A 14,593-nucleotide genomic window follows, 5' to 3' on the forward strand; every position below is an offset into this window, starting at 1 on the left:
TCTCTAAAAAAAATGCTTTTTTTTTCTTTCTTCTCTCTCTCCGGAAATTGGCCGGCCGGCGACCCTCGCCGAAGAAGGTGATGAGGTGGCGTAACAGATGATGTGGCATGACTTGGTAGAGAGAGAAAACATGATGGAGGAGAGAGAGTGACGGTGTTATAACGGAAGGGGCCATATGGTATTTCTCGTAAAGTAGGGGGTCAGGCGGAAAACTGGTCACAAAGTTGGGGGGCCATTAGGGAAATAACTCAAAGAAGTAAAATATATTTGTGAATAGTCCTTTCACTTGGATAAAATAAAAAGAATTAGGCATGTTTGGTCAACTTTGATTTGGAGCTGCAGTTTCATCCTTGCATGGCGACTTATTTGGCACACGTGTCCGGCCTAGTGGGCGTGACAACCCTCCCCATACCAATCAATTATAAGCTCGTATGTGTTTGATTCTTTGCACTTTCACGTGAATTGTTCTAATAAATCATCAATTGATTGTCAACAACTATTTATTGGAGTGGTTACCAGGTTGGTTGTACTCTCTACTGATTCAAGACTTTTCTAAAATAAAATTGAATTATATCCTAACTAGCTATAACTCGTGCCCAGAGCACAAATAGTTGTGTCTAGCACATCATAGAAAGTTAATGGTTTTAGAACCGATAAATACGAAGACATATTCCATTTTTGCAAACACTAAGAAAAAAGAACATAAACAAGCAGGAAGAAATGAAACTTAAAAGTTCAAATAGGTTAATAGTTTTGAAATTAAAAAAAAGTTTGAAATAGGTTGTTGGGGATGAAATTAATGTTACTTTTATAAGAGGAAATGAATATTGGTTCTGATGTATTAGTTAGATGGTTATAATGAAAGAGAAAAATATAGTTTTAAAATAAAAAAATCAAAATAATTGATGGTTTTGAAACTAACGTACGAAGAAAATTTAGAGAACTTAAACGTGGTTTAAGGGATGAAAAAAAACTATTTTACTTTTAAAAGGAAAAAATTATAGTTATGACAGATAAAAGATGAGTATACAGAGAAATTTAGTAGTGAATGGTCGGAGAAGAAAACATTAGAAAATTGGATCGCGAGAGAGATATGACACTAAAAAGCCTCCAAAAATGTTATGTGTGTTATAAATCTTTGATTTATGGTGGATGACCACCACACTTTGGTAACTCCCACCACCATAAGTTCTCCACCATTATTTGTATTCAAGCACCATTACTCTCCATTAGTTTTGTAACTCATCAAGAGGCCTATATAAAGAGCTTTCTTGTTAGTAAATAAGATGTACCTAAGTGTACCAATGTACCATAGTACCAATGTAGAGAGTTCTCTACAAACATATGAATACAACTCTAAGTTCTTCTTGTCTACAATCTCTTGGTTAATATATTTTCATTATCTTTCTTCTTCCCTACCTCTTTTATTTTTCACAACACGTTATCAGCACGAATTGCTCTATGATTAAAGGGAAGAAGAAATTATCAACTCCTTGATCAAGATATAAGTACATAAAGGATTTGTAAGTTGGTCAATTGTTATTGGTAAGTTAAAAGGTATTTGGACCTTTCTTTGTTGAATTTACAAAGTTTTTATTCTTATTATTGCTAACAATTTATTTTATTGTTGTTGAGACATATTAAATCATATCTGAAGGATATGAGAATTGCATAGATGAAAGGATTAACATTCCAATCTAATATGAATGTTAATGCAATTCATTCGATGGTAAGGTTAATGTAAGTTATATCTTCAAAAATAAATTAGTCTTCCTCTCATAACTAATATTTGGTGTTTTATGAATATATTCTAAGTGCATATTTTGATAAAAATTTTTTTTTACAGATATATGACAATTAATAATTTTTTTAGATATATCTTAAGGATGATAAAATTATCTCATATTCAATTCTCCCATCTTATAAGACCTATTAATAAAGATTCTTTCAGGAGAAAATTTAACCATCTGAGTTTGGTTACAATGAAATTGAATCATCTATTTCTATATGATATTACAAACCTGAAGTTTGGTAACCAATATGAGTAAGTTAATTATCACCAAAACGGTGAACCCTTGCAAAACAAAATTGGTTTACTCATTCCTGAAGAATGAAAAATATTGATATTTCAGTATTGGAATTACTTTCCATTGATTATTAAGAGTCCACAACTGAACTTGTAAGAAAAATACTTCATCGAGTTCAGATTGAAATGAAGTGGCAAAAATGAACATCTCATTTCACTGTATCAACATACAGTCTGATTAGATTTGAAAAAGTTCTTCACGGTGGAAGACAACCACTTTTTGTGAAATTCTTTTAACGAGAATATAATATCACAATTTTGGTTGCACTTGTGTTTCAAAAAAAAAAAAAAAACTTTCATCAAGTGGTGATGATATTTCCTTTCGCGTCTTTGGACGACAATGAGTTGTAAATTCTTGGAAAATAAAATTTGTTGAATATCCGCTTTCATATTATACTTGAAGTTATAATACCTAAAAAGAAAGTGATGATTGATTTTAATAGAAAAATTACGTGAAGATAATACATCTCATGTGTAATCAATCACACCTGAAGTTGTGATATTATAACAAATTGCTCACACCCGAAGTTGTGATATTACACAAAATTGCTCACACTTGAAGTTGTGACTAGATAGCAATTTTGGTCCTACAGATCATGTGATATGAAAATAGAAATCAAAATTTGCCTGAAGCAATTGATTTTTCTTTTCGTCTTTGTCACAATCTTGAAGTATATGCGCATATAATGAATGATTTTTTTTATCAATTGAGACAAATCTGTCGACATTAGGGGGAGGAAGTCATAGATTCAATGTCGTAAAATACTTGAAAATTATCAAGTTTCTCTCATTTAGAGTTGAAACCTGAGAATGTACTACCTCCAAATATTAATATTTTTCAGAGCGTAATATGCTTATAGACGGATAAAGGTCATGAAAAATAATCAGAGTTATCAAAGTGACATATACTCCGTGACACTGAAAGAACGAATTTTTCCTCCTGAAGAGGCTATCAAATGATAAACAAATATGGTTTATGTTCCTAAATAAAATCCCCTGAAGAAGATATGTCTGAAAAGAGAGAATGACTCTTAATGTCATAAAACACTTGAAAATGATTAGCTTTTCTCACTTGAAATCAAAATATAGAGAATTTGCTATCTGCAAAATATTAATAGTTTTCAAAGCATAATATGCTCATATAAGAAAAAAAAAAAAAGATCATGGAAAATCAGAGCTAATCAAAGTAGCATATACTCCTAGATACTGGAGAAATAATTTTATTAAAGAATCCTCCTGAAGAGGCTATAAAATTATAAGCAAATGTGAATCATATTTCTAATAAAATCTTCAGATAAGGATATGTCTAGAAAGATACGTCAATCTTTTACAAAGGCACATATATGAGATCATTGAACTATGTATGCTGTGAAAATTTGAAAAATCAAATAAATTATTTCAGACGATGTATTTCTGAATATAGTAGCTACTGGGAGCATATTGACTCGGAATTACTCTAAGTAATATTGGTCAACTTTAGACGAGATACTTCATTACTTGTCGATTTTCTTACAAAATAATTAAGTCTTCGGACATGAAGTCGAAACACCAATTAAGAATTACCCCGAAGGTAATAAAGTAGACATGTGTAAGAAATGTCCTTTAGTCTATAAAGGATTTGACGTCCACTTATAAAATTTCAATATGAACTACAAATCTCCGAATTATATTATGAAGTACTTATAAATCCTATTGTGACTCCTGAAGAGTTTATCAAAGTTTAACAGTGGAGTATTGAAAAAGATTATTCGAGTAACGAAAATCTTGAAAATGAACATATTCTGAATTACTAAAAGGCTATAGTTCAAAGCAACTCATATTGTTTTAACTTATCATATGTCATGGAAATTCAGGTCCCGAAGTACCTAATATAGTACAGACAATACATTACGTGTGTTGTAATGTGGTTTTAGAAAACAACCATCATTCATATATAAAATGTCAATCGCGTTGTACTCTTTTTCCTTCGTCAAGGTTTTGTCCCATTGGGTTTTCCTTGTCAAGGTTTTAATGAGGCAACTGTGCATATTGAAAATTATTTCAATTTTTTAAAAGTTGTAGTCTTTTTCCTTCGTTCAGGTTTTGCCCGATTGGATTTTCCTGACAAGGTTTTGGCGAGACAACTCTATTTTAAGACAAAAGTCATCGAATGATGAATTTAACACCTCCTATGCGTGTCAAGTGAATTGTACAACGAAATGTGATAAGTGCATCAATTTCACAAGCTGTTATAGTTATCTTACCGATATACATGATACACAAATACGAATCACTAAATAGTGACTTCAATTGATATCCCAGAAGGATTTAACAAGCTTCGATTTAAAGTATACTTGAACTTTAAGGCATTATATAGATGCAACTTGAAATGTCAAATGCTACTCATTACATTTGTGTGTATATATACCAAAAAGAAGCTGACGATAAAAAGTTGAACAATGTCCTCAACCTTCATGAGGGGGAGCAAGTTTATGAAGACACTATATACTATATTTTCACAAAGTACTCTTTTTCCTTCGTTAAGAATTTTTCCCATAGGGTTTTTCTTAACAAGGTTTTAATGAGGCTGATTATGTGTTCATCAAAGATGTACATAAACAAAGAATTTGTACTCTTTTTCCTTCACTATGGTTTTGTCCCATTGGGTTTTCCTAGTAAGGTTTTAATGAGGCAATATCTGATGTGGTGGACATCCAGGGGGAGTGTTATAAATCTTTGATTTATGGTGGATGACCACCACACTTTGGTAACTCCCACCACCATAAGTTCTCCACCATTATTTGTATTCAAGCACCATTACTCTCCATTAGTTTTGTAACTCATCAAGAGGCCTATATAAAGAGCTTTCTTGTTAGTAAATAAGATGTACCTAAGTGTACCAATGTACCATAGTACCAATGTAGAGAGTTCTCTACAAACATATGAATACAACTCTAAGTTCTTCTTGTCTACAATCTCTTGGTTAATATATTTTCATTATCTTTCTTCTTCCCTACCTCTTTTATTTTTCACAACAATGTGCAAATTTCTTTATCTTTGTTTTTACTATATTTTTTCTTAGCTTCTTCATTAAGTGCATAACATTTGTATCTTTATTATATTTTGATTGTCTTTCGAATATCAAAATAATTTTTTTTCAAAACCAATTCTTTTATAATAGTAAATTACAAATGATAATTTGAGTTTTTTTTTTTATGAAGGAATGATAATTCGAGTTGGTTACAAAATTGATAAAAGAGAAATTATTAACAAAGTTTACAGAAGAAAATGAAGAAGTAATATATTCCAATTTATTATCTATTATATAAAACATGATGTTTTGTGCTGAGTGGGACAAATCGAAAGATAAATCCAACCGTTTGTTTCGTTTTCTCATAAATCTCGGCCTTTAGATCTATTACCTACCTAAAAACATGAAAATTTGTTCACCCTCTCTCTGAATTTATTATTCAAACCCCTTATATTTTTATGAACGTCAAGTTCTTTATCGGTAGATCTCAACCCTTAAATCAATTAATTCTAATGGGAAAAATGACCTTCCAAATTCTCACAACGCTTCTCTCATTTGTTACGTAGTAAAAATAACATTAATCTAATCAATTATCATTAATTATGAATCCGTAACTCCTCAATATAAATGAGAAAAAAAAATGACCTTCTCAATTGTTATAATTTTCCTTTCTCATCTATGTAAATCCCATCACTATTCTTCGTTCCAATTTTGTTGCATTTACAATATTTGTTCTCTGAATCAATACAGGTAATATGGCTTCATCTTTTTTTTAATTGTTTCTTGTAGTCACTTTGTTTAAAGCAATTAGTGTAATGATCCTAACTAGTGTAGGTCTCAATGTCAACATTACTTCTGGCTGAGACAACGATAATCGTATGATTGAATACAATCAAATGGGTGGTTGGAATTTTAAGTGGAATGGAAGCATAAAAAAAAATTATAAGATCATAAATCGCAGAATATGTGAAGATTGAAAGATGTCATTTTTTAATAGAGTTTGTATGTTATGTCTAAAGTTTGTTCACTTTACTATTACTTTTCTCCCATTTCAAAAGAAAAATAAAGATAACCGCAACAGACATGAAGATCAATAGATGTCATTTTTTTATCATCTTCTGTGGTAAACCGCTAATTTTTTGTTTCTATCAATGTTACTATATCATTTTTTGGGTAATTAAAATTTGATTTATTGAGATCAAGAGAAACTGATAGATTCATGGTAGAATTTGTGTTTATCATAAATAGACATATCTAGAATGGTTTGATTTTGAGAATCTTACAGATATTGAATCATAATCTTCATTGTTAATGTTTTATTATTCCCTCACTTTATTCGGGTAAAATGTCATTGTCTATCTCTTACTATTGTGTTAATTGTCTTCACATGTTCTGGTTTTTCTCGCTCTTTTCCTCTTATTGTAATTGTTTTTATTCAATTGAACTATTGCATTTTCTGAATCCATAAAATTGTTTACGTTCCTCGCATATCATGATTACAAAGTTTTTCGTGCCCTACGGACACAAGTTATACCGAGTTCATAAAAAGAACATAAAAAATCTAGTAAAGATTTACCTATTAGGATCCATAGAAGATCCATACCCGACCCTACTCGACCACTATAGGACCCGACTAGACTTAGTCAAATGGAGATAGTTAGGTTTAGTTTAGATTTTGTATTTGATATAGATTTGGTTGTAACCCCATACATATTGTACTTACCCTTTACAGAAATATCAAGTGAATTCAAATTATATTCCAAATCTCTCTCTCTGACTCTCGGTTTCCCCTCTATCTCTCTCTTTCTCATTTTCTCGGTTTCACCATTAATGTCAAGAGGGTATTCCCTCTTCACATGGTACAAGAGTCAATCCGTTTTTTTAAGCTATGACTACTCCTAGTGATTCTTCTGAAACTACTAATATGACCACTCAAACTATCACGGGTTTTGATGTTCATCATTCCGACTCGCCCACTACTGTTCTCATCACTCCTCCACTTACTGGAGATAATTATTCATCTCGGGCTCGTGCCATGAAAATGAAATTTAGAGCAAAAGACAAATTGGGTTTTGTTGACGGTTCTATTCCGAAATCAACATCTCTGACTAATATTCATTCATGGGAAAGGTGCAACTATCTCGCTGCTAGTTGGATCATGAACTCTGTTGCGACTGATATTCGATCGTCTATTCTATATGACGAAAGTGCTTCTGACATTTGGAAGAATCTTCATGATCGATTCTTCCAAACAAACACACCTAAAATTTATCAACTCAAGCTTACGATTTCAACTCTCAAACCAGAAAATTCGGATGTGTCTTCATATTTTACTCACTTGAAATCATTGCAAGATGAGCTCAATTGTCTTTTGGCTATCGAACCGTACATTTGTGGTCACGGAAAATCAATCTTGGATCGTTCAAATCAAGAACGAGCCATGGAATTTCTTCAGGGTCTCCATGATCGGTTTTCGGCCATTAGGAGTCAAATCCTCCTAATGGATCCATTCCCATCTATACTTCGGATCCATTCCCTCGTGAAACAAGAAGAAGTCCAACAACACATTGTTTCTTATCCTTCCACTGACGTTGAAGATACTGCCCTCGCGGTTGGACAATCAAATAACAACAATTCTCGATTTGACAAACCAAGATCCAAACGCTCAAGGCCTTTCTGTGACCATTGTCAAATTCACGGTCACACTATGATTACTTGTTTCCAGTTAAATGGATAACCACCACGAAATGGATCGCGTTCACAAACTTAAAGTCGTTTTGGGCCTGTTACCGCGTATGTGGGCAACCCCCACAACTCATCGACGGTGCCTCTAGCAACATCTTTCACACCCGAACAGTACCAGTATTTGCTTTCGCTCCTGGCACAACAGAGATCGGCTGCGGGCACCTCCACTACAGGCACCCTCCCTACGAACTATTCAAGATTCTGTCAGCACTCCTTCTGAACTGCACATCAATCTCACAGGTAACAATACTTATGTTAACCCTTGGGACATATGTTCTAACCTCTCTCGGTTCCGGGGCCGCTAGGAACATATGTTCTAACCTCTCTCGGTTCCTTGATTATTCTCCGACACCCCAAATTATTATGTCCGATTACCCGATGGTTCACGGGTCCAAGTCTTACACATTGGTCCGGTCCAATTTTCTCAACCTTTTTATTTAACTAACGTTTTACATATTCCGTCTTTACAATTCAATTTAATTTCCGTCTCTGAAGTTTCTCGTTCTCTTCATTGTCATGTTAGTTTTGACACTGATTCTTGTGTCTTTCAGGACCGAGTAACGAAGGAGACGGTTGGACTTGGTGCTCCCGATGATGGTCTATACTTCTTTCGCACGGAGCCTAGAATCTCATTTGTTTCCATTTTCATTAATAATTGCGCTAATAATCTTTCTTTTGATGTATGGCATTGGCGCTTAGGCCACCCTTCACTTTCTCGTTTTAAGTATTTCATTAATAAGTTTCCATGTATGAAATCTATTAATATTAATAAAGTTCCGTGTTATGTTTGTCCACAATCTAAGCAAACTCGTCTTCCTTTTCATACGAGTAGTTCTTTTCCTTCTCGTTCTTTTGAACTCATCCACGTGGATTTATGGGGTCCATTCTCGATACCCTCCACCTCGGGATGTCGTTACTTCTTAACAATAGTCGATGACTTCATAAGATGTACTTGGTTGTTTCTTTTACACAATAAATCTAATACTACTAAATTCATTGTTAAATTTTTCACTGAATCTTCACTCAATTTGGTTCTAAAGTATCAACTTTCACATCCGAGAATGGAAGTCCTATCTTCTCACAAATTCAAACGTTACGTTCTGATAATAGTTCCGAATTTGTCAACAAAAAATTACAAGAATTTCTCCAATATCATGGTGTCTTACATCAAAGAAGTTGTGTATATACCCCACAACAAAATGGGGTTGTAGAACGAAAACACTGCCACATCCTCGAGGTGGCTTGTTTGTTACTTATTCAAGCTCACCTCCCTTTATCCTTTTGGAAGGAATGTGTTCTCACGGCGGTTTATCTCATAAATAAACTTCCCGCTCCAATTCTTCATGGTCTTTCTCCTCACAAAAAATTATAAGGATCAACTCCGAATTTGAATCATTTAATAGTATTCGGTTGTCTTCGCTATGCTTGACTCCTTTAGTTAAAACCAAATTAGACCTACGCGCATCTCCGGGACTATTTCTTGGATACCCCCATGGTCAAAAGGGTTATCGAAGTTTCAGCATCGCTTCCCGTCGTATCTACACATCTCGTGCTGTTACTTTCCACGAAAATATTTTCCCCATGAACACATCTATCTCTACTTCCTCCACTTCGCAATCAAAACCTTTTGTCAATATTCAAGACAACGAATCTTTCAATTTCCAATCTTCTCGTAACAAAACTCCTGTCCCAACCGAACAAATGTCCATGTCCGGTCCTCCTACTCACGATGAGGTGCCTATAGCGCCCTCATCGATCCGTCGAGTTCCTAACCCGGTTTCCGCCCCTGAACAGTTGGTGGTGCCTTCATCCTCTTCTTCTCTTTCACTCGCTGCTGACTTGGGCCTTGTCCCAAACAACACCTCATCTTCTTCTTCCGGCACCCCTACTCCACCCGATCTTGTCCCTCCTAGACCAATTAGGTCACGTCATCCTCCATCGCACTTAAAGAACTATGTCTGTGCAACTCGGTCAAATGTCACTTATCCTCTCGAACATTATTTTTCGATCAATGCATTTTCGACATCTCATCAAGTTTTCTTGTCTTCGGTGCTTTTTAACTCCAAACCAACTTGTTTCTCTCAAGTCATGAAATTCCCTCACAGGCGTGAGGCTATGGCTAATGAAATTCGGGCTTTAGAATCTAGTAACATATGGTATGTCGTTCCCCTTTCTTCCGACAAACGACCCATTGGGTGTAAATGGGTTTACAAAGTAAAATTCAAACCTGATGGATCAGTCGAACCCTGTGAATGAGTTCTCCTATCTATAACAACCATCAAAGGTTGGTTTCTTCATCAACTTGATGTTAATAATTCCTTTATCCAAGGCGATCTTAATGAAGAAGTTTTCACGAAACTTCCACCGGGATTCTCCACTAAGGGGGAGTCTCATTTCTGTCGTTTGAACAAATCACTTTATGGTCTCAAACAGGCTTCCCGCTAGTGGTTCTCTAAATTTTCTTTCGCTCTCATCTCTAAGGGTTTTTTGCAATCAAAATCGGATTACTCCCTCTTCACTTTCACTTCGGGCCCCACTTCACTTTATGTCCTAGTTTATGTTGATGACATAATCATTACAGGTAATAATGATTTGGCAATTTCGAAATTCAAGAAATTTCTCGATAAAACCTTTTCTCTTAAAGATCTAGGCAGACTTCTGTAGGGATTTACACCCTTCTACTAGTGTTTATAGCGGAAATATGACATCTAATGTCTACACTAGTATTCCCAGGATCACATGCAAAACTAGTAATTAATCTAATGGAGATAGTAGATTACCTTAATCGCTTTTCCCTCAAACTAGTTGAATTGATTGAAGAAGACCAAGAGCTTCAAGTGTAGCTCCTCTACTTGGGACACGAGCAATCAATTTGATCTCCCACCTTGTTGTATAGCTAGCACACCAATGGTGGTTGGAAAAGAAGAACTCCTTTCTTCTTGACTAGATAGATAGTTAATGGGAATTAGCTCACTTTCTCCTCTCTACTTGATGTGGTAGAGTAAGAAAGCTTAGAGAGAAATTCCACACCTTATTCTCTGCCCTAAGAGTGTTTATATAGAACCCTAATAAGAATCCACCTCCTTTTAGGTTTCCTAAAACACCCTTTAGAATAAGATTTAGGGAAATAGTCGAAAATAGCAACTATTGTTATTTTCTCAATTCCCTAAGGAGGAGGTGCCCAAACACCAGGAAAATTGGCAGATATAATTTTTATTATATCAGAAACTAACCCTCCAAAATTCAGCCCAATCCGAGTCCTAGAAGTACCCGAACCGGTCTAGGCCCAAAAACCCTGTTTTTGGCCTTTTTGTACTATCTTTGCCTAATTCCTTTTTAGGCCTATGAGATATGTTTATGGGACATTCCCATGATTATATCTCACTCCCACTAGTCATATCCAAGATCAATTTGTCACTCTTATGTGTAACCCGTTGTAGGATCCGATCGAAGTTAGCCGCGAATTACTTCGTAATTCGACGATCGTAGTTGGTCTCTAGCTACAACTCTACGATCCCTAAATCAATCGGACTTGATGATCTTCCACATCAATTGTCCTATCCGACAATTTGTTCGCATTGTCACCTTGGTCGAAGGACATCTCCTTCAACTCCTTCAGACTCCCACTTGGACTTAGAACAAGTGCAATGCCTCGATTCCCGTGTCAATTTAGTATCCCATCTGATACGCACGTCATTCAGACTTTCTTGATATCCGAGTACAACTGTAAAAGACAAACGATTAACTTTAATCCGTTTGAGCGCGGCCACGCATTTTCAGTTGTTACTCATCAAGTGGCCTTGAGACACTTTGTACCTAATGTGATTAGGATGACACAATCCATTCTTGCGCTCCCACTTAACTTCATGTCTATCCTGTCCTTCCCAGTATCCGTCTTTATAACCTCCTTTTACGGCGCGGCGTTTAACGGAACCAAAGTCGGGCATTCCTTACATAAGATGAGTGGAGCACTCATGTTTTGAGGAATCTCTCCAATTGTCTTTATGAGAAGTATTGACGTTCATCACGAGTGATGTACTTCTCATTTGAGGGTTATCCAGTGTATAAACCTTTTACACACCCACGTAGTCGAATAGAATATACTATTCATATAGCCCATGAAACTGCGCTATCCCATCGACTCCCGTGCTAGTCTTCGTGAGTCATTGTTGTCCATGCAATGACCTGGACCAGGGATTTTTGATAATAATTATTCCAAGTTCACTTAATAGGGTTTCATTCATCAGATCAAGTATCTGACAAACCTATTCGGAACGTTTTATTATCGATGGACTGTCGTTTAAACACTAAACCAAGTTTAGACGACAGGTGAAATAATTCTTATTATTTCTGATAACGAGAGTTGTAAATCTGAGCCTCTTCCGTAAAACTCCTTTTACCCACTCAGTTTTACTTGTCGAGGTTTAAAATTATACCTCATGCCTTAGACTGTGTATGAATCTCATACTATGTCTAAGGTGACAGTTTAGTTTGACTACCGTGGTAGTCGGTTTTAAACTTTGCTTATTATCAATTAATTTGAAGATTACTATCTTCAACCTTGATAATATCTAGTAATCTTTACTAGGGTTAAGGCCTTTAATTCTTTGTGTAGTATTTGCAACAGTTCCTGGCTTAAAACACTTTTAGCCTACTTTCCTTCCATGTCTGGAAGTTTGCTACGATGACATGTTCAACTTTGTACTACTTCATCCTTTAGCCTTCTAGGATGTACTAAGTAGTGTTTCGGTTTTCCAATCCGAATTCGGATGTTTAAATGCTAATCATGTCCAACATGATTGACTTTATGTTTTCGAACATAAATGTCTCTCTCATGCGTGCTAGCTCATCGGTGTCTTTTAGACTCCGAGTTTTGCAACGCCCTCTGTCATGAGTTTTTGGGTCGAAATTCTTTTAGACTTTCCGAGTCTTAGATTTTCTGTTTCGGATCTCAAGCATCTCAGCGTACTGAGTCTCTCTAATCCTATCATCCTTTTGATCTATACTTATAGATCTTCAGATGCCCAAAATGGCATTTTATCCTTTTGTGTGTGGTCCTTTATTGAGTCAGTTCGTTACTGTTATACAACACCTTATGTCGTACTCAATCTTTTGTATGTACTCTGCATACGGACCCGGAAGGTTTGTTTACTCCCACTTACCTTCTTGAAACTCGTGATTCAAGATTTTCTTCATTCTCCAGGAATCAAATTTCTCTGATTGCCTTTTGAATCGAAGATTCTAACTCTTGCGTGCTTTTAATCCGTCGATAGATTTCTGAAGCATGCTTGTGGACATAACTTGATTGGAAGAATCTTTATTCTTCTTGTCTCGTTTCGGGAAACACGAATGTTTCCATCCTTCTCAGTTTTCTATTTTGGAAAACCAATTTAGGTCTTTTGTTGACTTAAATTATCAAGCTTCATGTCTTGACGAGATATGGATTCCACGATGATTTTGGCTTCTAGCCAAAATCTAGAGTCAGTTTCCGTTTCTGCGCAGGTCTTTTATCTCTTCAGAAATAACCTTTATTTTCTGTGTCTTTGAGATTTGACCTTTTAGGGCTTTTGAACAACAATTTGGAATTTTCTCAACTACTTTGAGATGTTCCTTTAGAGACACTTTCACTTGTTTTGAGAGTTCTCCGGCGAATGACATTCGCTTTTGTGCGGTGGGTTTATTAGATCATGTCTTTAACCTTTCCTTTTCCGAGGAGCCGTAGTTTGTTGCTCTTGGTCGAATTTAATCGACTTGTACAAGTTTCATGATTGTTCTTCATGACCCTCCATGATTTTTCTCATGATCGAATTAAATCGACTTGTACTTTTTTCCCACTTATTCTTTTAATAATCAGTGTTTTCTCCCAGACTACTAGGTGTGCTAATTATTAGAAGAATACTATCATGAGCAACAAACACTTTGTTCTCTTGATTAGTTATGGAAGAAGCCCAAATTTCTTTTAAAAGAAATTGCGTCAGATATTAGCTAGTTTTGTAATGCTTTTACAAGCTTAGCTGTTAGACGGAATTTTGGTAGTTTTGTGAGAAGCTATGTCTAGACTAAATGGATTTTGGAGGATAGAGTTTGATTCGTGTTCTTCATCTTAATCCTTTTGGACACTCCAAATATGGATAGGTTAGAAGTACGTTTGAAGATCAATCTCTGTTTTTGACTCAAGGCTTTCTTTCTTGTCAGTTTGATTCATGTTTTGGTTATAGTGGACTTGTTGTCCTCATCCCTTTCGATTGGGATGAACCTATCTTATAGGTTTTTGACCAAGTTTAGAATCTTTTGGTATAGTTTGTTAAACTTAGCACTTATTAACATCTCAATTTAGAAATAAAATTCTTTATTGATTCTCCATAATACTTAGTACAGAGATGATGTTAAAAAACTAGAAAAATGAATAATCTAGAATAGTGCCTAAAGTAGACTTCGATCCCTTTCAGCATCCTTAGCAGTCGAGGCTTCTGCTCCCTCTTGGATCTTGTCTTCGTTAGCCAAATACTCAGTTCCCAGCTGCGCCTGTACATTCACAATGAAAGGGCAATTTTAGGTATTACATACCATAATTTGGGAATTTTACAGTATTTGATAAGTTAACTGTTTATACCTGAATTGGAAGCTACTGTTCCATTCTTTTTGTCCTCCAAGAACTTAGGGCAGTTTCTTTTCCAGTGGCCCTTGCCATCACAGTAGAAACATTTGGTGTCAGGAGGAGGACCTTTGTCTTTAGGTTTGGCAATTCGTTT

At 35.3% G+C, this 14,593-nt stretch overlaps 1 protein-coding gene across 1 annotated transcript; it reads left to right on the top strand.

Annotated features, from left to right (window-relative positions):
• The first annotated feature begins 6,984 nt into the window (after nucleotides 1-6,984).
• On the top strand, nucleotides 6,985-7,833 carry LOC147547911 (uncharacterized). The gene has a single exon (XM_086667965.1). It carries the CDS (start codon nucleotides 6,985-6,987, stop codon nucleotides 7,831-7,833), a length of 849 nt encoding a protein of 282 aa, XP_086524091.1.
• Nucleotides 7,834-14,593: the final 6,760 nt, after the last annotated feature.

Source organism: Eschscholzia californica, unplaced genomic scaffold, assembly GCF_041429995.1.
Source record: "Eschscholzia californica isolate CP2 unplaced genomic scaffold, dmEscCali1.0.p SCAF_3, whole genome shotgun sequence".
Taxonomy (NCBI): Eukaryota; Viridiplantae; Streptophyta; class Magnoliopsida; order Ranunculales; family Papaveraceae; genus Eschscholzia; species Eschscholzia californica.

What these genes read in the sequence shown, in the direction of transcription:
- LOC147547911 (XM_086667965.1), top strand. Translation starts at nt 6,985, where the DNA reads ATGACTACTCCTAGTGATTCTTCTGAAACTACTAATATGACCACTCAA.